The 25,216-nt window shown below is 30.3% G+C and overlaps 1 protein-coding gene across 1 annotated transcript; it reads left to right on the top strand.

The window, feature by feature from the left end:
- The first annotated feature begins 18,134 nt into the window (after positions 1–18,134).
- Positions 18,135–21,575, top strand: LOC129307968 (uncharacterized). The gene is made up of 4 exons (XM_054948923.1): positions 18,135–18,517; positions 19,580–20,260; positions 20,346–20,444; positions 20,836–21,575. The coding sequence occupies exons 1-4, from the start codon at positions 18,362–18,364 to the stop codon at positions 21,178–21,180; spliced, it is 1,281 nt and encodes a 426-aa protein (XP_054804898.1). The 5' UTR covers positions 18,135–18,361; the 3' UTR covers positions 21,181–21,575.
- The last annotated feature ends 3,641 nt before the right edge of the window (positions 21,576–25,216 follow it).

Raw genomic sequence — 25,216 nt, 5'->3', positions numbered from 1 at the left:
TCACCACTTATCGAATCTACCTAACAAGCGCAGTATTTGAGTTCCCGGTAAGCATCCCACACGTTAATTCATCCTTGCATGTGAATAGCACTAGGGCACCCATGTTATACTGACTCAAAAACTGTCCTTTCCCTCACAATATCTGTTAGTTTAATGGTAAAGGTTAGTAATGCTCAAGCCTTTTGTTTTACGCATTGAATTACACAATCATTTTTTGGGCATTGGCATATTTCCCCTTTTCCACTCATAGCGCCTTCTACTTGTTTGACTCTTTGATAGCTAACATTGACGTTAATGTTGATTTCACTCACAAGTTGTGTGCTTCTTTGATGTTCCCTACCCTCAAGTGTTTGTTGAATTCATTTTTGGAACATCTTTCTATCTATCAATATTGTTTGGAATTTTTATAAGCAAATTTTCTTGCATTCCTCTCTGACAGGAGTTCCGACGGTCCACTTTCGCTGATAATTGGAAGATAAAATTCTTACTTTGTTTCTTGCATGTTTTTCATGTTATAGTGGTGGAATATGGATTTTAAGATTTTCAGAGATCGTATACGCAAGCACAGTTCCGACGGTCCACTTTGGCTGATAATTTGGAGATGAGCTGAGTACACTATTAGTTGTAGAGGTGGTCAATCGGTGCCTAAAATTTTTATTGCTCCTTCCTTGGATATTGGTTTCATTTTTAGATGATTATTCCACTCTCACAATAGTTGACATATAACTGTTTCAATAATCAAATAATGGGTATGCTTATTACCTTTTTGAGGAAGATTATAATTTGTGAGTTTTGAATTTTTTTTTTTACTGGCTTGATAATACTTTAGAATGAAGAAGAGGATGTTTATGCATTGGTAATCAATTCAAAGAGTTCAATATTGTTGAATTAACTCATGCATAGAAAGTATTACATGTTAAACATTAATAATTAAAGTTAAATTTCAATTGAATTCCTATAAATATGAACATCACATGGTATTGCAAATGCCAATATGAGAAGTTTGGTACAGATTTGTGTTGGTGCACAAATTTTTTTTTACCATTTGGGCTGGTCGAGTAATGAAGTCCTGGACTTGTCCAGTCAAACTTTCATCAACAAAAGAACTTAAAAGGACCATTATTCAAGTTTTGAACTTAATCTCCTTTCATGTTGATATGTTTTAATTTTTTTTTACTGTGAATAAAAAATGCAGAAAATGATGGATTTGTTGTAGGATCATTTAATATTTATAATTTGAAAGGAGTCTAGGTTATCTATGTTGTAAGGGAAGAATGAGGTCCTTCCTACTATATTACAGTTTAGGAATTACAGATTAGAAACGCCTCAATTGAAATAATTAGTAGTGTGTATAATAAATATATTGTTGTTTGAGCCCTCTTGCATTTCTTTGTTTACTTGGTCTGGAAAGTTATGAGTTTATTTGGTAAATATTTCCATCTTAATGATTTTATTTGACCTTCAAGATCCATTAAGAGGTTGAAGAATTCATGGGCATAAGTTAAATCTTGAGAATCCTCCACTTAAAAGAGAAAATTGTTGAAATAATGTTAACTCTGAATGAGTCAACCAAGTAAATACTTGGAGGTACTATCTTGACAACTGAATTGTCATGACAATAGCATTGCGTTGCAACACAGGATACGCGCGCCATATTGCCCTGTACATCAAGAGGAGTATCCACATGTGTCATGGCAAAATGCGCATTTTGGGCAATGATGGGTTTACCCTCTTTGATGCTTGCATGTGATGTGGTTTAGTTTTCATGCTTCCATTACCTCTTTATACTTATTTTAAATCATTGTTTGAGTTCAAACATCATTTTAAAAAGGGTTTCTTAGGATTTCAGTTTTTTAAACTATTTTTTTAAAATCCTTGTGTTATAATAACTTAACATAAGGAATTTAATTAATTCAAATTATCATGATAGTGTTTCGTGTCTTGTGTTTGGTGTTTTGCTAGTATCAAAGAGGACATTATACAATGTAGATAAAGGTCAAAACAATCAAATGACGCTTGGGGAGTTTCATGAGTCATCATTCACTCCAGCTACTTCATCTAAACTTCCAAGACCAAGTATTTACTTGGTTGAGTCATTCAAATTTAACATCCCTTCAATAATTTACTTTGTAAAACTTATTTCTCATGAATTCTTCAACTTCTCAATGGATCTTGCAGGTGGAGAGAAGCATTTGATAAAGCCTTGACATTAAAAACACATTTAATCATTACGCAACAGTTTGGTAAACTTTTTACATGACACTGACCATGTCAAATCCACCAAAAAACCACCCACCCTAGCCTAGAATAAATTTCATAACAATCACAGTGCTTTTATTTTGAAAATAAAATTGTCACTCAATTTTACTTTCAAGAAAATTAGAATGACGCATAGATTGAATGGGATGTCAAACGAAATACAAAATACAAGGATTTTTAAAGATTTCAGAACAAAATATAAAGAAAAAATATTTCATTTTTAAAGTTTTTTTAAAGGACAAAAACACATTTTGTCGTACAAAGAAATATCAAGTCAATAACCATATGAAAACCTGAACTTGAAAGTTGTAAAATGTGGCACCCATCGATTTGGTTGAAATCTCATTGCAACACCCACTCAAAAGTTCTAGATAATGGTAGAAAAATACACCCATATAAATTTTTCTACCCTCAAAAGATCTTCACCATAAAAGTTCACTCTAGTATCTTAAACAGACACTTGCAACATGTTGATGTACTTCCAAATTGCCATCTATAATGAGTCTGACCTCGAGATCTGACATCAATATTATGATAATGGAGTTTGGTAAAGCCCAACTTTGACTCAACGTGAGAATTTGCATCCTATCTATTTTTGCTATTTTAGGATAAGATTCATTTGTTCAAAGCTAATTCCATATTTAAATAAGACTTATACAATTGTCATATATCCCCTCTAATTTTTATTATAGAATACTTTCAACCATTTTACACATGTTAAAAAAAGTTAGTTTTCTTATATCATAAAAAAGTAATATGTACTTTTATTTTTACCCTTAATTTTAAATAATAAAATAATTATATTAAATACCTTCACATTAATCAAGAAGGGGTAAAGTTGAAAAGAGTGATTTAATTATTATAAAGTGTTTTATACTTTAAACCAAAAATTACTTTTAGATGGTATTTTATAAATAGGATTGGAGGGAATACGTATATAACATGTTGAGATGTCAAATATCATTTACAGTCAAATTACAATCGCACAAATTGAAGCATGTAAAATATATTTTCTTCATAACATTCCTTTCATCTACATATATATAACAAAAACTTGTGGTCAACTGCTTAAGCAAATTAGGGAGGGAAGCCAAATAAATCACATTCACAAAAATAAAGGGGCATCACCTATTTCCTCACACTTATTTTGGAAATGACATAGTCACAATAATTTAGTCACAAAAATATATAAAAGAGAAGAAAATTATAATGCATTTAATCAAAATGATCTAATTTTAATGAAGAAGAGATAAATATTAGTGTTTAGCTTGTCAATCTCATTGAACTTGCATCTAATGTTAAAGTTGAGAAAAGAAAAAGACTCGCAGTAATGAACTCACATTGATACTCTGGTGTGAAATGTTAATGGATTTTAGTGCAGTGGACTCTATAATATACGTGACTATTATCCTTGTTAGTAGGATCCCAAGAAAGCAAGAAAAGGAAATAGAAGAACTAGTTGAGTTATGGACTAACTTTATGATAGAATTTTATTAATAATTATGTACCTTTTTATTGTTAGTCCATTTTGTATAATTAATTTAGTAATTGCTATTAGGAGTGCTAATTCCAAGTTTGTAAATGTGGCCAACAATTTGTTTTATTAATTTCATGATTACATGTGGCCAATAGTGATTGACAAGTGGTCAATAGTTATTAACAAGTTGCATGTATTAATTTATTAGGTTACAGAATTTTACAAGTTATAAAAATCTATTGACAAATTGCTAATGGCCATTGACTACAAGACAATGGCTATTGACAAGTACAAATATATTAGGTGTAGTAGTTTTCTTTAAAAATAAACAAGTTATAAGAATCTATTGACAACTTGCCAAAGGCCATTGATAAGTGAGACATTAGCCATTAACAAGTGACAAAAGCTATCAACATATGAATTTCTTTGCAAAGTGCACAAGTTAACTAATGTTGATATTGACAACATACGAATTGGTAATGACAACATTTCATAGCAAAAAGTATGAACAAATAGACGTTTACCAAAAAAAAAAGTTATAGAGGCACTTACAAATAAATTCTAGATGCATAAACAACAAAAAAAAAACACTTATCTCTAATAGTTTCTAACATGAATTAGGATTATTGCAATTTTTGAAAGTATAACTAGCCTTATGGTATCTTCTACAATGATATACCTCTTTGATGTTGTCTTTACTTTCTCTTTCATCTTCCTTTAACTGCAAAAAGAAAAAAAGGTTATAACATATACAATTGTCAATAGAGCATATGGTGCTTGTAACTCACATTGATTTACTAGTCAATCGCATATGTGGTACTTAATAGCCATTGTACTATATAATTGTTGTCATTGTAATAAAATATACTTGTTAATTCCATTTCACATAGGTTCACTAATCAATGGAATTAATAGTTGTTGTCAATAGAGTATATGGTACTTAGTAGTCATTTTACTATATGTTTGTTGTCACTGTGATAACTTATACTTCTCAATTCTATTTTATGTAAGTTTACTAGTCAATGGAGTATACAATTGTTGTCAATAGAGTGAATAGTTGTTGTCAATGGAGTATATGCATAACTTCTAACAAGTCTACCTTAAATCTCTCCAACAATTCTTCCACAAGGCAAGCAATCATGGCCAAATTCAAAGTAAGCAAAATCAATTACAAAGACAAAATTAAACCTAAACTAAAATTAACATCAACCTGAGATAGCAAACTTGATTCAAATGCAAATAACATGTACATGTTAGGCGAAGAGATTGCAAGACATAAAAGCCAAATCACTTTATGGGATTGCACCTTTTCCCCATACTCACTCACTATAAATGTCTAACATCAATATAAATTTAAAACTAACAACTGCAAATCCATATAAATCAAAATCCCAAATGTATAAATTTAAAATTTCTTTATGCATTTCAATTTACTTTCTTTAAATTACAATCCCAAGCATTTACAAGCAATAATAGGGGAAAAAGCACCATTGAAATCAAATGAAGACTAATGAGTTAGTGGGTTAGTCAAACAATGAGTCCAGTAAAACAAGTTCAACGAGTTGATCAAACAAGATGAATTAGTCATCGTTGAGTTGCTGACTAATGAGCCATGACACACAAGACGGAAGTGATGAGACCAAGAGAAGGGTGGTCAATGTTGAGCTTCAGAAAAGGTGAATTTCTAAAGTTTTGTGTGTCATGGTTGTGGGTTTGAAGTTTTGGTGTGCTTGTGGTAGGAACATAGTGATGTCCTTGTATTTGAAAAAAAAATGAGTATTTGGATAATTTAATCTTTAAACTTATTTACCCTTATACTTCTTGAGACTTTAAAGCTATCTAGTGATATTCTGGGACTTTTTGATATTTAGAATACTTGTATGGGACTTTATAGTGGTTTTTTCAATAAGTTAATGAGAAGTTGAGGTGGCGGGAAAATTGTTGGGGTAAGGTAGTTATTTCTTGTTATTTTTGAATTAGAAATTTAGAACTATAAATAAATAAGTTAATAAATAGTTGAGATAATATAAATATATTTGGTGGATAGTTTTATTTATTTTTGAAAATTGGAAACAAATAAAGCAAAATAAAATCAAGGACATGTGACATCGCCAAATGCTGTTTGTGGTACATACTTTTCTTATTATTTTTAAATTACAAACTTGGAAGTATAAATAAATAAGTTAATTGAAAGTTAGGATAATTTCCTTATTATCTTAAAATTAGAATTTTAAATTTTATTTATTATTTTAAATTAGAATTTTGAAATTATGAATATGTAAATGGAAAGTTGAGATAATGGGGAAATATTTAGAGGTAACATAGTTTTATTAATTTTTAAAAATTATAAATTAAAAAACAAATAAACAACAATCATAGACACGAGTTATCATTAGATGCTATTTGTGTTTCTGCTTTTTTAAGAAGTTGAGATAATGGTGACATATTTGAGGTTAATGTAGTATTATTTAATTTTTTTTAAAATTATAAATTTAAAATAAATAAAGCAAAATATAGTCAGGAACACGTGTCGCTATCAGATGCTCTTTTTGGTTTCACTCTTTGAGGAAGGTAAGATAATAGAGAGATATTTGAGGGAAATAAAATTTTATTTTAAAAATTAAAAAATTAGAAAAGCCAAAAAAAATTAAGGACGCCCATCCTCGTCAAATGTTGTTTAAGGGTTCTGCTTGTGCGCGTGTGTAGATATGATAGAATAAATGTTTAAATTAGTTAAAAAAATTTGGCTCCAAAAATAACTCTGATTTGAAAGGAGCCAAACCAAAATAAATGAAGGGAGAGTATTGAGAAAATTTTTCCTCCCTTTTCTTCCAAATTTATTAACAGAAAGAGGAAGGGTGGCATTTCCATTCCCCATCTCTACTTCTCGCAAACCAAACATGTCGAGAATTTGGGTTCACAAGAGATAAAGAGAAAAAGGAAAAAAAAAAAAGGATTTGGTTAGGTTAGAAAATTTTAATATCGAAAATTGAAAGAGAAAAAAAAAACCACATTAACATGTATTTTAAAAACCACCTTAGCTAGTATTTTAAAATTGACAGCATTTTTAAAATACAGGCTAAGGTGGTTTTTTTTTTATTCTCTTTCAATTTTCTAATTTAGGCATGGAAGATGATAAAGGATAGGCTTTTTTTTGTTTTGTTTTCATTTCTTGTTGTATCTTGTTTACTTTGATTAGTTTGGTAATTCAGTTTCCATTCAAAAAAATTGACAACATTATATAGCTCGATTTGTTAATTTTGTCATCTTAATGAGCTTGATTGTCAAGCTAAGCCTGTCTTTCTTACTAATATACTATAAAATTAGACTGGATCTCGTGCATTGTACGGATTTGACATCATACAAATGTACGGGTAAGTTTTTTTAATATGACATTAAACTAAACATAAGAAAAAAATTGTAATGAGGGAGGTGATTCTATTTAATTTTAAAATATCACTATATTCTGATTAATTTTAAAATATCATTATTAAATTTAAGAAAAATGTTAGGACAAATAAATTTTAAATTTAATTGCGTAACATGATAATTCAAGAGGACATATGTTTTCTTACTGTGATACATGTCCCAAAAAAGAGAGGCTAGAATATACTTAATTTATTTAATTTTATACAAGGTTTCAATTTGATCCTCCTCTAACCCTAACATCATCATTTTTAAATGATTAATTTTTATATCAATTATTGTTATTTTAAAAAATTAAACCTAATATGTCAACATTTAACAAAGTTTTTTCAATATTTAAAAGCCAAATGCAAAATATTTTTATGCATAAAACTAATGGTGTTAAATTTAAAGGATTAAAAAATATTTTATGAAATTAAAAGATTTAACTAAAATCTTGTATAAATTTAAAAGACATATAAAAAATATATCAATTATCAATTAGTTACAATATATGTCTACACTACTTGGATAGTGAAAGTAATTAGTCATCTAAAATGTACTCTATCAATTAATTTCAATATATTATTTTAACGATAATAAAATCATTTTATTTAGATTGATGTAGTTTTTTTTTTATGCCTGACAAAATATTTGGAGTAAAACATTTGTTGATTATTACTTAATAAGTAATAATAGCAAACACAGTTCTAGAATTGGAATAAAATACGTGTCCAGAACTAAAAGTTAAACTACAAGACATAAGTATCGTTTTTTTTTTTTCCATCATAAAAGATAAGTATCATTAGGAACCGCTCTATTAATTTATTTGAATTCATCTTTAATTTAAAGAACATGAGCATTGTAATTATGAATCCCATCATACGGTGGATGTAATAATATCGTTAATAGAGTATTATTAAAATTTTTATATCTATTGTGTTAGAGTTGAAAGTTATTAGTTCTTGTAAGTTATTAGTTCCCTATATTGATGTTATTATCAATTCCCACCAAGAAAAGTAACCTTAAGCTGTAGATCAAAAAAGGGAACACCTAATTATGGCCGTTCCTGATAAAATTATTCACACTAATTGTATGATATACAAGTTTTTGATAATTGTCCTCAACATGTTATTGATTTGCAAGATACATTCCAAGTGCAAATGGTGGCTCCTTCATTGAGAAACCAAATATTAAGTGACTAAATTTTTAGGACCTGTGTATACATCAACATAGAGAAACCAAATATAAAGAACAAAAATCATCTTCCATATCAGAAATATAAAAAACCATATGAATTTACCTGAGAAAAAAATAATTAAATATTAACTTCTCTTCCAATTCTATAGCCAAATTTTAAGCAAAAAATAGAGGATCTAAAACCCAAAAAAAAAAAAGATACATCCACATTCAATATGAAAATCTAAATCTCCAATCAACATAAAAAAGCATAAGATTTTATCTAAAATAAAATCAAGATCAAATCTTGAGAAGAAAACTTACTATAGATAAGCTTTTTACTTTACAACCTCAACACAATTCTTGAACATGAATGAATTTGTAGAAGGATCTAAATGAGAAATCATTAAATTCCAACACTAAAAAAAACAAATAATGAAGTTTTAAAAACAGATAGCAAATAATAAAAGAAAACATATTATGTCCAATCTATGACTATAAGCACCCAACATCTTGCCCTTTATAAATGTAGATTAAACAAAAGGGGCGTACTTTCAACGCGCTTTATTTCTCCATTCAACATTCAATTGATGCAATTTAAGTACTTACAGAGAGCTTTTTTCTAATTTTAGCTAATGTCATTGATTTCACAACCATAACATATTCCAAATAAAATGTGGACATTTATTTTAAAACTCATTCCTTTTCAATCTTATTACACAATTTGGGTGTCTAATTCACATTTCAAGTGCCAAGAGCTTAATTTACAACATAAACCATGTTCAATAGACCATATCAAACCTGTGCAATGCACCACATCTTATAAACATCATATATAATACATTTTTAATGCTTAACTCCTTAATTGCAAAAATAGAAAGGGGAGCCTCAATGTCATAATCGTCATAATCATTCAACGTCAATCACATTTTTACTCACTTCTTACTTATACTAGTATTTTAGTCCTTTTTAGATTTAATAATTTACGCATATACTCGACCTAGGCCTAAAATGCACAGTTTAACATTAACCAACATATAATGCAAGTAAGCGTACATGTAAACTTCTAGTTTGTAGCATCATCAATAATTATGCACATATATTACTCAAAATAAAAGAGGCTTACAATTTTAGGATCGAAATCCAAAGTCTTAGTCTATTTCTCTCGTTCTAGTCCCAATGAGCTAGCTTGTGTAATATTGAAGAGAAAGAGATGAGTATAACCACTCAATAATTAAGATTTATCTAATTAATACTAATACATGACAATCAATTTATATGCAAGATGCCATCTATTATTCATACTCATGTCAAATTTACAAGTTTATAACACGTAGTTGCAATAGTCATCAACAATATCTATTTTCATAATTTGCAAATTGAATTTTCATAATTCATGACATGAGTCATGTAACATCCTAAAAATTTTAAAACTCAAATTTATTTTAAAAAAATAAAATAAAATATCTATAATTAAATTAAAATTTAGAATAATTTAATAGAAGCCCAGAGTTTGAATTTTACTAAGCAAAACTTTGGTTTTATTTGATTTTTAACTATGAAAAAAATTACCAAAGTTGACCCAGGCTTTTGTGTAATAATAAAAAAAATGTTAGGCCATTTCTTATAATTTTTTCCAAACTTTTAGATTAGCTTTTATAAGGGGAAAAGAGACGCAGAAACGCAGAGAAAGGAAAGGAAAGGAAACGCATGAGAGGGAGAGAGGAAGAAGAGAAGAGAAAGGGAGGGAGTTAGGCTTGGATCTAGGAGTCTTTACGACCGTTGCGAGCTCGGCTACACGATAGGTAAACTCCCTATTTCAATTCTCTTCTCTTTCTCTTAATTTTTTTCAATTTTTGGAAGAGGAGATTTTTGGATTTTGATCCTAAAGGCTTTATTCTTGTAAGCTTTTGTTTCTTTGGATCCTAGGGAGCATGTTTTGAGTTTCTATATAGTGATCTAATGTTTTGAGTGAATAATTGGATGAAAAGAGGTGTTTTGGGCACAAAATAAATCCTGAGAAATTGAGTTTTTGATCTTCAATGGTTTAAGCTTATTGATTTAGTTATAATTTTGCTATTTGAGCCCAATAAGATTTAAATTAAGGTTTGATTTTCATTATAAGGGCTAATGGTGAAAGTTGGTGGCACTAAGTAAAGGTTTTTAATTGATTAAAAATTTTATATAAATTAGAAATTTAGCCTAGTGATGGCTAATAAATGATTTTGGTGGTTAAGTGATACTATGTGAATGGTTGGTTAAATATATGGACCATTGGGATGGATTATGGCTCATAGACCCAAGTTGTGTGGTATGAGTTATAGTCTTCATTAATGCTATTTGACATGATAAGTGATGTGGATTACTTATATATTGTAGGGATTGTTGGTGAAATTTGTTCGGAAGTTAAGGAACAAGCCAAGTTCTATTTTGTACAAAAGGAACCCTTTTGGTATCAAAGGGTTGAGGTAACATGGGAAATTTATATTTTTTATTATTCTGTTTTAGCTATTTTTGAATAAATATTACTAGCTATTATGCATTACATGTTTTAAAAGATTAAATGTGCTTTATAAGGGGTTATGGGGTACTACTTTGATTATAGCGCAATTATGTTTTTTTTAATTGTTTAATAACAATGTTTTTATGGAAACGAGATTTATAAATGTTATACTACTTTAGAGTGTTGAATGGTCAATACTCAAGAAAGATAGACAAGAGTAAAAGGCATGAACTTGGTAGGAGTTCACCAATGAGAAGGTGTGGAGTTTTTATATTTTATGGCACACTGTCAGTACTCAGTGTTGTCTTACATATTGTGGGCTCAGTGCATTAAAGTGGTTAGTGTATTGAGTGTTCGACACCTCTTAGTAGGGGAGGAAATCCGACATATGAAGTGTGAAGTTGAGTGCCTAGGCCAAGATAGCCCTCACATAGAGAGTAAGTCGGGCTGGCTCTGGGAGGGAGTTAGCTTTGACTGCTCAGAATTCACGTCGAAGGGGCATAGGTGGTTCGGTGGATTAGATCATGCCTTAAACTATGTTTTGTGCCTGTGGAGGTACAAGTAAGTATAAGGTTTACCTGCGAGTTAAAGAGTGGCAGGGGGCATTCTGTTGGTCATGAAAGGCCATACCGGCCTAGGTCATGCATCCATACATTTTAAATGGCTAAATTATATATTATGTTGAATTTATTATTCATTTATTTGATTATGGCTTACTTTGTAATAATCAATATAGATTTCTCTGTTACTAAGACTGTGGTTGTCTCACCCCTTTCTTTTCAATATTATAGGTCCAAGTAAAGGATCCAGTGGTGGACGGGGAAAGGAGCAAAGCTAGGGGTTTGCTTGTGATTTGTAAAGAACTGCAACCCCTTTTTTTTGAGCAAATATATTGTAATGTATTTAAGATTAGGGTGCCAGTAGGATATGATTATGTATGTGTGTGTGAATATGTGTGGATTGTGTGCTTGTGTATGAATTTTTGTCTGTTTGTAGACTTGTAGCTAGGAAACTTGGTTATGGTATGTGGTTTTGATGGATTTACTTAGTAGACCAAGTTTCTATTACAAGCAGATATTTATTTTGATATATATGTGATTTTATAAGCAAATGCAAAGTGGTTGCATTGCAAATGATGTGCTATGGGCAAACATACACCTTGGATAGAAAGAGTGGGTGCGTGGGCCCCACAAGGAGCTCTGAGCCAAGTGAAAATGTTTAGCATATGTATTTATATAAATACATGGTATTTAGATTGATTTGTGACCACTCTTGTATGATTTGTGCATTTTGGGGGTTTAGGGTCTATTTTGGGAAATGGCACCCGGGTGGTCAAATTTTGATATATGGGGGTTTTTCATCATTTGAATGTTCTATCAGGTATTTTTAGTCTTATTTGACATGTCCAAAGTATTCCCACAAGTTTGTGACCATTAGGATGAGATTTGGACAATTTTGAAAATGGTTTTTTACCAAAAAGCTGTACTTTTGCATATGGGTGTCCAAATCTTAATCCGACTGTTGGATTTTTCTAAAATTTGGGTCACAAGTAAAACCTTTTATAAGTTTCGTGTGGGATTTGGAATCATGTCGATCGGATATCGGATGGAGAAACGGCACACTCCAGAATTTGGTCTGGAGGTGCTGTCATGACAGCTACAGTAGTTATATTGTAACCTGCACAAAATTCAATCCGTCCGTTGGATCTTTTCAAAATTTGGTATGCTAATAATATTATTAAAAATTGATATGTGAGCTTTAGAGTCACTCCGATCAGAGGTCGGATGATGAAATGGTGCACTCCGGAAGTTGGTTCGGAAGTGCTGTTTTTAGCTGTCATGACAGCAAAAGTGACCAAATTTATAACATGTCCTATTTTTAATCCGACCGTTGGATCTTTTTGAAATTTGGTACACTTATGGTACCCTTTGAATGTGACTTGTGAGCTTTAAAATTTTTTCAATCAGAGATCGAAAGATAGAACGGTGCCTCCCTGAAGTTGACTCGGGAGGGCTGTCATGACAGCAATTTAATGCTGTCATGACAGCATATTTTTACCCTTCTTTCGCCTAACTTACTTCTGTGCTATAGGTAGAACCTATAAATTTTTTTTAAAGGCTTTAAATGTTTACTTTGCAATTGTGTATTTGTTTAGTGATTTAATGGTTTGTTTCCTAAGTTAGTTTTAGGATTAATTCCTTAACCACACTTAGTTTATTTGAATTGTGTGATTTTTGGATAACACTCGGGGCAAGTGTTACAAGTCACAAATAATATCACATATTCTTAATTTAAGGGGCATGATGCAGACAACCATGTACTCTTTTCACATTATGCATGATCATACATCCCTTATATCTTCTTTATGCTTCCGACACGAAACCTTAGGCTATTATATATTGGGATCGTCCATGTGATAAGACTACAGTTTCCCTCAATCTCACACAGTGGGGTATTGTTCTTCATAACCTAGCTTCCTTATTGAACAAGTAGATAACTAGTTAGGTTCGAGTGCCTCATAGAACAATTGGAATAGTCTCTCATCGAACAAGTGAGACAACAATAGAAATTTTATCTAGGTAAACCATTAGGCTCTGATGGAAACCTTACCACATATATTTTAATTCTCTACTCCTCTTCTTAGGCAAACTCTCGCCTCACATAATCATGCAATGCACAAATAACAACATTCATGGCACGTATATGTCTCATACGTCAAATATGCCTATTCATTTCTTTGTACTCCACACCTTGTTATTTCACACTCAATCATAAAACTCCTCATCACACATAATCATTGAACTCCATTAACACATAATCATTGAATTTCACATAACACATAATCATTAGACTCCACAAAACACATAATCATTGAACTCCATTAACACATAATCATTGAATTTCACCTAACATATAATCATTGAACTCTACATAACACATAGTCATTGTATTATACACAATACATAATTGTTGAACTCCACAAAATCACAATGTTTTATTTTCAAACATTTTACACCTTACTTGAATTCTAGATAATTTCTCACATTTCAATTAATATGTGTGTATATATATATACATCAATAAATCAATTAACATATAAAAGTACAAGAAAGAATTTCCCCTCAGTTACCTCAAATTTTTAAGAGGTTAAATGTTTGCCCTTTAAATACCCACTTCTAAAGCTTCCATAAGGCTTGCATGGTGACAAATTGTGATTACTGAACATTTATTCACAACAACAATAATCAATACCCCTTCTAGGGTAATTTGCAATAGCTAGTTCAACACTTTCAAATTTTCAAAATCACCACTCTCTCATTTTAATCACTCCTTTGAGTTCACCAACTTCAATTAGGTTACATTAGCTTCATTAAACTCTCAATCGATCATTAATGGAGTTACATTATTCTATTTACCTCATTTATAGAGGATTTTTGTGTATTTATGGCTTTCAACCACCAAAACACAAAAAATAAAATGCTAGGTTTAAATAACCTTAACAACTCTTATTAACTTTATTTAAGTCAATGGGTTTTATGGATTAAAAATTATCTTTCTCAACTGAACCCTAACTTTTAAATTTTAAAAAAAAATGCAAGAGGAAGAGAGGGAGAGAACTTAAGAGTCTTACTTTTAGTGTTTGGAAGCTTCAAAATAGTCATAGTGCCTACAAATTCCTATTCCTAATAGAGGTTTACATGAGCTCTTTAGTTCTTCTTTTGCTTCTCTTTTATTTTCTGTCAGATTTGTATTCTTATTTCTATAGAAATGCGATTTTGCACTACAGTACATGCATCATGTGTCACGATATATGGTACAAAGGGGACTCCTTCCTTCTAGTAGCTGTGCATCGCACATGCCATGCACGCATCACAGCATGTTCCTCTTTGTTTTTCTCTCTTTTTAACATCCATGTGGCCTGACTTCGCTTCGAATTCAATCCTAAGGTTGAAATTACAACCCAAAACATTTGTTAGCTCTTTGTAAACACACACTGTAGTAATTTACTTAATTAATCTCATTTATGCAACTAATTACAAGTTAAATTCTCCAGAATGTTACACAGATTCTGATTGGTTAGCTTTTATCCAATCCCATTAGTTAATTTACTTTGGTCTTAATTTAATTTATTTACATAATTGGTTCACGCAACTTATTCTTGTGCCATTTCTTCTATCTTCCCTATTCTCATCAATCGTTATGGCTATTCTCATATCAAATGCGAGCATTTATTTCAACTGTTTCTCCAACTTCATTTACGCTATCCCCTTTCTATAATCCCCTTTCTTCTTCATCGATTCCCAAGTTGGAGAAACGATTTCAACTTCTAGGCACCAATCTTCATTCCCATCTCCTTTCTATTCACTCTTCAAACAGTTACAAAAGTTAGGTATTATTCAAGTTTGTTATATGTTCCCCCGTTTGGTCCCCTCTATTTTTCCGATTTACTCTACTTAAAAATCTTCAAGAGGGTGTTCGAGACGATGATGTTCGCATTCGCATCATTCGCATAGATGTTCTATTTTATTACCATCAATGATTCTTTCCCCATCAACATTCCCTTTTGCACAAATTTTTTATTTTAAAAATTATTTCATTCACAGTTGTTCCTTTTTTTTTTTTTTCCCAGATGACAAGGTGATCGAGACCATGGTCATGTTTAATGCTGATATGGAAGTTGTAGAATTCTTCAGGAGATGTTTAAAGAGGCAACGCTCCATGATCGACCCAGATCACCCTACTTCATCAAGAATCAGCAATTTGGGAATGCTCATCAGCTTCTTATGTTTTCTGAATCAGCATATTTCATGTTTTAGGATGCGTTCTTTTAATTCTGCAAAATCAGTCTCTTTCTTCCACTGTACATTGTCAAAAAAAGAAATCTCTCTCTCTCTAATGGCCTATGCATTATTATCTCAGCCATAGCCATAATCAAGTAATTTTATGTTCTGTCTTAAAATTTCCTAATTTCCTAATGTTATTGTTCTGGTTTTTTTATTTAATATCTCCTACACCTGATTTTCAATGCCAAGAGCCTCAGAACCTGCCTTTGGTTTGTTACAAAACCAACCTCTGTTTCAGCTAATGCTCATGAGTTATTAGGTTCAACAGTAAGCAACAAACGGTTCAAGCACATTTCTCTAAATTATCAGGTTCCCAATGGTTACCAAGTGAAAAACTTTAGTCAACGAGATAAATACTTGAACGGATGACGATTAATTTGCCACATATTGAATCATAACGGTCTTAACAATATACCTGGGGAAATCTTTTTTATAATATTAAAAAAATGATATATACATAAATTTTATAAATTTTTTATTTTCAAGGAAAAAAAATGAAAGAATGAACTTAATAATATATTAAAAAAATGGAGACAAACCAAGTGCTTGGGGATTAATGAGAGAAGAGTTTTTTCTTTTTTTCCGATTGAAATATTGGACACTACAAATTTTATTTTACAATGAAAATCAATGTTCTTCTTTCAAAGCCGTACAACAAAAAGTGTAGATGATCATGTCATATGAGACGACAACAATAATTCCTAATTAAGAGTCATGCAATGCTTCTAATCTATTATGCACAAATACAATACCTCTATACTTTCATTTATAAAAATATAAAATATGATATATTTTTAATACGTATGTGTATATAAATAATGGAAATATTAAAAATATAATTTCAATTTAAAAAATATCCAAACTATTATACATGTATAGTTATTTGGGATTTTTACACAAATAGCCCATATTATAAGAGTAAATAAAAGAAATAATTTATCATTTTAAAAATTTTAAAAATGACATTTTTAATATTTAAATTATAATTAATTTACTAAACTGCCCTTTTAATATCTATTTTTTAAAATATCAAGAAATTTAAAACATAAGAAATCTCTCAAACGAGAGAGACAAATGCGAAAAAGAAAATGAAACTCAATGTGAGAGAGACGAATGCGAGATAGCAGAGCGGTATGAGTAAGCCACAGTCACGATGGCAAGGGATAAAAGTGAGGTGAAATACATCAACGGTACTCGATGAAACGGAACACATCGGCGGAAAAATGAAGCGACAGATTCATGATTTTTTATTTTATTAATTTGGGCATTTGATTTTCTGTAATAAGCTAAGAGTCCAAAATTTTTTGTGAACTATGTTTGATTTATTTTGAATAAATGATTATGTGTTTTTGAATCTTACTGATTTACAATACTATCTCATTAATATATGGTGTATATCAATTATAAATAAATTTATGTTTAATTATTTGGTTATATTGATCTATGATATATATCATTGATATATTAGCCACATCAGCAAAAACTTATCAATTTGTTTATTATTGATATACAGTCGTATATTAATGATACAGTATCACATATCAGTAATGGAGTATCATCTTCAATGTCTAATATCCTCTTTATAACATTTGGGAAAAATTGAGAGGAAAAGCTCTATAATGAAGATGATGATTCGGACAAATTAGATCAAAAATTATAATGAAAAAAGCACTATACAAAAAATGAATATAATGATTCAGAAAAATCAGATCAAAAAATCTGATGAAGAAAATATTCAGAGATAATAAATCAGAGAGGGAGTATGCACAATACAATTTTTGTTCATAAAAATAAAAGATCCAATAAGTTAAAGATTAGTTAACTTAAATATATTCTGTTTTAATAATAAATTTATTCTAAGGATAAAAAAGGAAAAACACATCTAATTAATTTTATAAATGAGTTATATTTTAAAATATTCAAAAACTTCATTAATAATTTATGAGAGTTGTATTTTTTAAAGCCATTGAATTAATTTTCTGTAGTATTTATAGTAATACCAAGCAAAAATAATTATTAATCATATTTTTATTCTATTTATACCTAATTGCTTATCACTTAATACTTATTAATAGATATAGTATTAATATTTTTTCCTCCTTGACCATCATCTGAAAGAAGGATAGTTTCTATATCTAATTTATTAAGAGATACGTTTAGCACCATCAAAGCCATTCCTTTAATCTACACTAATGTCTCCAAATAGATATTAGTAATATAAAATTTAATTTCATAATATTTAATAACATTTAATTTGTCAAAAAATTTCTTGTATCAATATTGAAATATTGACTCACAATCTAGAAAAATTGGATACCCATCAAAAATAAAAAGTTTTAAATTAAAAAAAATAATATTTTAATTTTATTTAGTACTTTATAAATATGTATTAAAGAATGATATTAATATGAACACGCGATCCAATTCGTAACTTTGGTGCTTATCTCTAGTAATTGTTTCAAATTTTCTAATCCAACACGTACGACGCAGGATCCTGGCTAAGTTGTGTGTCATAGTTGATACGAACCCTTGTTTTTGGATTTTTGGGTAAAAGAAAGAGAGTTCTCGGTTTGTTGCAGCAGTGCGGGTCTCTTCGCAAGGCCCCGGGACAAGCCTGGCAAGATCTGGCGGCGAATTAAGAACTCAGAGTGTTTTCGGTCTCCATAGCCGGAGCCGCTTGGGAAGGTTTCGGAGATGGAATCGCCGGGAGAGTGGTTGGAGAAGGCCTTGTTTGATCTGTGCCGAAGGATTGAAACTGGTTTGGGCTTAGGCCTCGATAAAGATATTATTTCTGGTCTTGTTTCTTACTGCGACCTTGCTGATCCCTGTGATGCCAAAGAGTACCTTGATGTAATCCCTCTCTCTCTCTTCTTTTCCCATAGTCCACCGATTGATGGTTTTGTTTCCTTTCTAGTTCTTGTTCAGTGCGATTAGATTATATTAATCCTTGATTTCTGCTTACTGGGTATTCTATGGTTCAACAACGTACGAGCCTTTCTGAAATCTTTGTGAATGCGCCTCTGTGGAATTGAGTTCATTAAGTAATAGTATTTCAGTAACTATCTTACGTTATTTAGGTCCTACGGCGATGAATAAAGTCCAAATTTGTAACTTTACCGGGGACAATTGAAATCCAACTGAACGGTGAAGGAGGTAGACTTTGAGAGGAAAGAAGAATGTCTGAATATCTATTTATGATTTTTTCCCCTTTGATTGAGCAAGCAATTCTGAAGTGGAAGCCATGGAATCAATTAATAATGGTGGGATTTTTCCCTTGGGACACGTTCTACCACAATCTACAGCCGACTAGGTCTTCTATCATTTCAAGTAGGATTTATGTCTTCGTTTATAGGCAATATTAGCTTTCACTTTTCATTTACATACTGTCTGGTTGGCAAATCCTTTTAGTCATTATGCAAGGCACAATGTGCGGTGCATTTACCATAAAAGTTAACACTGTCTGATTGTTAAGCGTATTAGCCTAAGAAGGCTACCATTATTAGTTATGAATATGAATAATAAAGGAAGTTAGTAGGGGAATAAGATTTCAGGTTGGCAATTCTTTTTCCTCTCACCCTTCTTTTCCTTTTTCATTCTTCCCTGTTATTGGTTTTAGAGCCACTGGTCCATTGGACCCATGGCTGGCTCAGCCAGATTACTACTCCCTTCAAATTCAACTTAAGATTATGACTATACTACCAATAAACATGTTCTTGCAATTTAACGTTTGAATGGATTTTGTGCAGACGTTAACTTTTAACATTAGACTATTGCAAACGTATTAAAGCACTTTGCCTAGATGAATTGTTGTAGGGGGCCTGGCATCCTCCCCCGATTGGTAAAGGCAATTACTAGTTGAATGTAGACAAGAAAATGCAGGTCTAAATGGCTTAATCTTTATTTTTATTGCAGAATATAATCGGTCAAGAAGCAGGTAAAAGTGTGATTGAAGAATACTTAAGGCGGAGAGGTCAGTCAGAATTTAGCAACAAATCAGATGTTCCTACATCTAAGTTACATACCTATGTCAAACCACCTTCAGTCGAAGCATCTGCAGGTGGAAGTAAAAAATCATTGAGAACACCAAAAGCAGTGACAGTCTCCAGCCATCAGGTGGATCCCAAACAAAATGCGGTTGCTAAGAATCAGGAAAATCAGATTCCAAGTCTCGAAAGTGAATCAAAAACATCAAATAAAGGAAATCAAGTGAATTCTAAAAAGAAGAAAGGTGGGAAAGCTGTTTCACTTGCTGAGGCTGCCAAAGGATCAATTGTATTTCGGCAGGGAAGACCATGCTCATGTCAAGCACGTCAACACAGGCTAGTCAGCAATTGCTTATCTTGTGGCAAGATAGTTTGTGAACAGGAAGGAGAGGGACCTTGCAATTTCTGTGGTTCTCTTGTCTTGAGAGAGGGGAGCACGTATGCTGGTCTGGAAGAAGGGTTGCCTCCCTTGTCAGAAGCAGAAGCTGCTGCTGAAGCTTATGCTAAGAGGCTGGTTGATTATGACCGAAACTCTGCTGCTCGAACAACAGTTTTTGATGACCAAAGTGACTACTATGAGATTGATGGAAATAGTTGGTTATCGAAGGAGGTATTTTATTTTGTTCGTAACTTGTCATTGCCTATCATTGGCATATCATTTGGTGGGTGGGTGAAATTTTTTCCAATTTCCTCAGGAAAAAGAACTTTTGAAGAAGAAACAAGAGGAGATGGAAGATGCTGAGCGAGCCAAGCGGAGTAAAGTTGTTGTGACTTTTGATCTAGTTGGCCGCAAGGTTTATTTTAACATTATTAAAGTCACTGCTTGAATTTCATGCTGCTTGAATTATCTTATGAGTAGGATTAAAAACAAATGTATCTTTCAGTCCATGAATCTATTGATATATCTGAAGTTATCTTGCTTATTTGTTTTATTGGTTTACTTTTTTGTGTTTTTATTTAATGGCTGAATACTTGATAGTGAAATGCAGAAGGCTTATTAGTTTAGATGCTTCCTAAGATTAGTTGTGTGTGAACTTTTGTTTGAGGAAGCATCAGATTCATTTGATTCCTTACGTCTTCCTCTGATGTTGATCATATATACCTGCCTTTGCATGCTTGTTTACAAGCAAACCCAGTCTTGTGTTTGTCCATTCTTTCACCTGGACTCTGTCATCAATCTTACAGGTGCTTCTGAATGAAGATGAGGTTTCAGAATTACAGTCTGAAAATAGAATAATGCGTCCGCCAGATGAAAGGGAAGTGAACCGGGTCAAACCAAATCCAAATCTTAAGATCCAACCAATTTTTGTGGACCCGGGCTTGAGTAGCAAGTCCGGGAAAGACAGACAACCAAAGAAATTGCTGAACAAGGGTTTATGCTTGGAGATCACGGGGAAGGTGCAGCATGATAGTAATCACTTGAAATATTTTCTGATGGAAAGCCAATTGGCAACAGATTCAAATGGGAACTCTCTCTCTAGGCAAGTTCCTTCAGGAAATGGTGGGCTGCGCGCTGGAGATGATGGTTAGTGTTTATTGGATTATGGGTGAGGTATAGTATAGTACACGGCTTTTAGGGATCTCTGTTCCCTGGTGTTCTTAACTGCTGCATCTAAACCTAGAAAATAGTGTTAATACTACTATTTTTCCTTAGTAGCAAATGAAATCAAGCTTATAAATTAGATATTTTTTCCCAATACACTGAGAATGTGTTTGGTTTGAGGGGAAGGGAGGGGCTTTAATGGAGGGTGGGGTAGGAGTTTGATGTTATCTTGTTTGATTTAGGAGAGGAGACTGGAGGAAAAATAATTATATATGAACAATTTTACTCTTATTTTATTATTGTTGAGATACTGAAAAAGTGTATCTACATTTTTTCAACTTATCACAGAGGGCATATTGGTCATTGGCCAAGGTATGAAAAATTTTACCCCTACTCTCTAATTTTCAAGCCAAACAAGGGGAGGGGACAAAATGCCTCCCCTCCCCTCCAACCAAAACGGTCCCTGAGAGATTCATGAGAGGGAGAGAGATAGACTTAAATGCTTTTCAAGTATAATTTATATTTGAATTTAAATATGTGAATAAATATTGCATGGAAAAAAAAAATTATACAAGAGTCCAATAAAATATATAAAGAATGAATTTAAGAAGCATAAATGATTGCATGTATCCAGGCCCGAAGCCCCCAACCATGGCATACGAGTAGTTTACTCTGTGTAGTTTTGAATTATACAGTATTAATGACGTATTGATGTTAATATAAAAAGGAAAAATATTGATATTGATGATTTACCAGCAGCCTCTTCCAATATATTAGATTCAGTGATTCACAATTGTTTTAGTTGAAGTGTACCCTAATTGTGTTTCTTTTTAACTTTTTTGATCCAATATTACATGGTATATAGTTAAATATAGGAAAAATGTTATGCTAAAAAATGTTAGTCTTAAAATTTTATTAACCCTATATATTCACTATGTAATATAAATTTCATAAAAAACAATTACTCGAAAGTTAAAAATAGTGTAGCTTTTCATATACTTCTAAAAATCTTATCTCCATAATTTAATTTATAGAAAGTATCAATTTAAAACAATAATTGATATGATGGCAAAAAAATCAATATCTATAAATATCAACTATTTAATGTGAACATTTTAGATATTTATGTAGAGGCCCTTGATTCTTTAGAAATAGTAGACTATAAAGCATGTATGCAAACAATTGCCATCCCCTCTCCCAATTTTTACCTCGCCCTCAAATGTAAAAGAGGGGCAAAAGACAAAAATGCAAATACTTTTTATTGTTTTACAACGAATGTTTCTCTACCAAAGCCTTTTAATATCATTTTATATATAATATATGCATAAATTTCCAATTTATCCTAAAACTCTTACCAATTAGACCATCCTTGGTTGCCAGGCTGGAATTCTTCATATATTGTTATTGTTATTAACTTCTACAATGCCAACCAAAAATAATAAGTTCCTTAACTTTATATGATGGATTTTTTTTTTTTTTAGTTGTGATATGTTAATTTTCCTATTATTTGCTGCCTAACATATCGCTACCATTATTTTGAAGAGAGAAAGCTATTTAAAAAAAATTATTTTTATTTAGATAAAAAGCACTAAATAGTTTATTTTCCCGAAAATAAATAAAGCAAGTTTTTTTGGTTGAGACAAGTCAACTTCTCAACATTGGAATGTTAATTTTCTTTAGTTATGCAGTTACTAAACATTAAATTTAACATACTGTTGATACTCAATAATTTGAAAAATGTTATATTTTGACATTTTAATACTAATGTTATTATTTTTAATATTTTTGTCAAACCTATGATTTTTCAATAATAAAATATGTTTTAAAAAAATGGAATGAAAAAATAACAAAAATCGATATTCTTATTAGATTCATGAGTTAAATTTGAGAAGAATTATATATAAGTCCTACACAATATATTTAAATAAAAGCAATTCTCCCTTAAATGTATCAACAGACTTGATAGCATTCATTATTTAAATGTATTATGAGGGACTCAAAGTAATTCTTTCTTAAATTTATTTATTACTTTGTTTTTCTATAAGCTTTCACTTTCATTGTTTTTAGTCTATATATATATATATATATATTTCATCCGTTTAAAAATATAAGATATTTTTAACCAAATATCATCTCCCAATAAAATAGTGACATACTTTACAATCAATCCTATCTTTTTATATTACCCCTATTAAATATTTTATAATAAATATAAAGTCATTATTAATAGCGGCACTTTTAGAAAAAAAAAAGTAATGATTATACTTCAAAAGATTAAAAATATTTTACATTTTTTAATATCTAACTTCTCGAAAAATGCTTTACATTTTTTTTATTCCCCTCAAGTCCCTTCCATTGAAAGATTTGTTCTTTTTAAATTTTGTTCTTGGAATGTTATTTTTTTGTAACTTATGCAGTTTTTAAAAATTGAATACATTCAATAATTTCATTTTTCTGATAATTTGAATAAATGGTATATTTTTAAATCTAAACATTTTTTCAACAATTTTTAAACCTAAGCTAGATTTTGGATCCATGTATGAGCACATTAAAAACACACAAGTCAAAAATTGAGTAAATATTAAATTAATAACTTTTACGAAAAGCAGTCATACTAAAAACGTGCAAAATACGATTGTATAAGTAATTATAAATAAATAATTTTAATAATGATGTTAAAAGTAAAAAAATAATACTTATTCTCTATATAATACACACGGATGTTTTTAGTATTTAAATCAAAAGTTAAAAATAAACATAAACTTCTTTATATAAAAATATTATTTTATTTTAAAATTTATTATCCCGTACATATTCATAATATGAATAATAATTTTTTTTGCAATAACTTATTTTGTTCCCCACAATTTGCTTTAGAATTTGTTATCATGTACCTATTAAAAAATATAAACAACAGTTTATTATTTCAAAACATATTATCTTCAGACAAATTAAAACTTAAACAATAACGCGCCAATTAAAATATAGATCAACTTGTTCTATTTCATAATCTACTAGTGCATATTAAAAATTTAAACATCATAATTTATTTTAGAATTTATTACCAAATGTGCTTATCGTGTTAAAAGTTATTTTTTCATTTCTTATTTCTTAAAAACAATTTAGGCAAATATATTGAAAAACACGTTTCCTTAGTTGCTTAATTTTTTTAAACAAAGTTTTTTCCTAAAAATAAAAAAAATGAAAATATTACTGTTTAAATAACAAGTTTTTCTAATTTAAAATTTATCATTTCATCCATATTAAAAATAAGATTAAATGAAAAATTTGTCTTTATATGATATGCCCATAAGCGTTTGAGATTTTAAACTTATTTTTGATACAATGTTTTATTTTTTCTTTTAAAAACAAGGCAATGTTATCTCACCGTTGATAACTTTTAGGCACTTTTATATACTCTTTCTGTTTGAAAATATAAGGTATTTTTAATTAAATTTTATTTTCTAATGAAGTAGTTATCTACTTTCAAACTAACTCTATTTTTTTCTATTTATCCCTATTAAACACACTACAATAAATATAAAGTCATTCATCAATAAAATTACTTTTTAAAAAAAGGCAATGATTACACCTAGAAAGACTAAAAATGCCTTATATTTATGAACATCTAACTTTTTAAAAAATACTTTATATTTTTTTAACAGAGAGAATACCTTTTAATTTTTATAATTTATTGTTGTAATTTTCTGTTAAATGTTATTTGTTAATAGTAATAACAATATTGCGTTCTTTTTAAAAGTTGAAAAGGTTAATTATATTAAAAAGAAATTTAAAATGCTCTTGGTGATAACTATTATTTATTTATATCATTTTTCTAGCTTTTGACACTTTTTAGAAGTATTTTGTATTTATTAAAAGCATTTTAGATCTTATGAGCCAACTGTGTAATTTCTAAAACTTTTTGGGACAAAAATATAAATTTCTAAAAGTTTAAGGGCAACTGTAATTTTTGAAAATAATTTCTGAATTTATTTTTTATCATTTGCTAATTTTTAGATCTTC

This window comes from Prosopis cineraria, unplaced genomic scaffold (assembly GCF_029017545.1).
Source record: "Prosopis cineraria cultivar Desert tree isolate PC_DT_omini unplaced genomic scaffold, ASM2901754v1 PC4, whole genome shotgun sequence".
Lineage (NCBI taxonomy): Eukaryota > Viridiplantae > Streptophyta > Magnoliopsida > Fabales > Fabaceae > Prosopis > Prosopis cineraria.
This window is presented reverse-complemented; position numbering and strand designations above follow the sequence as displayed.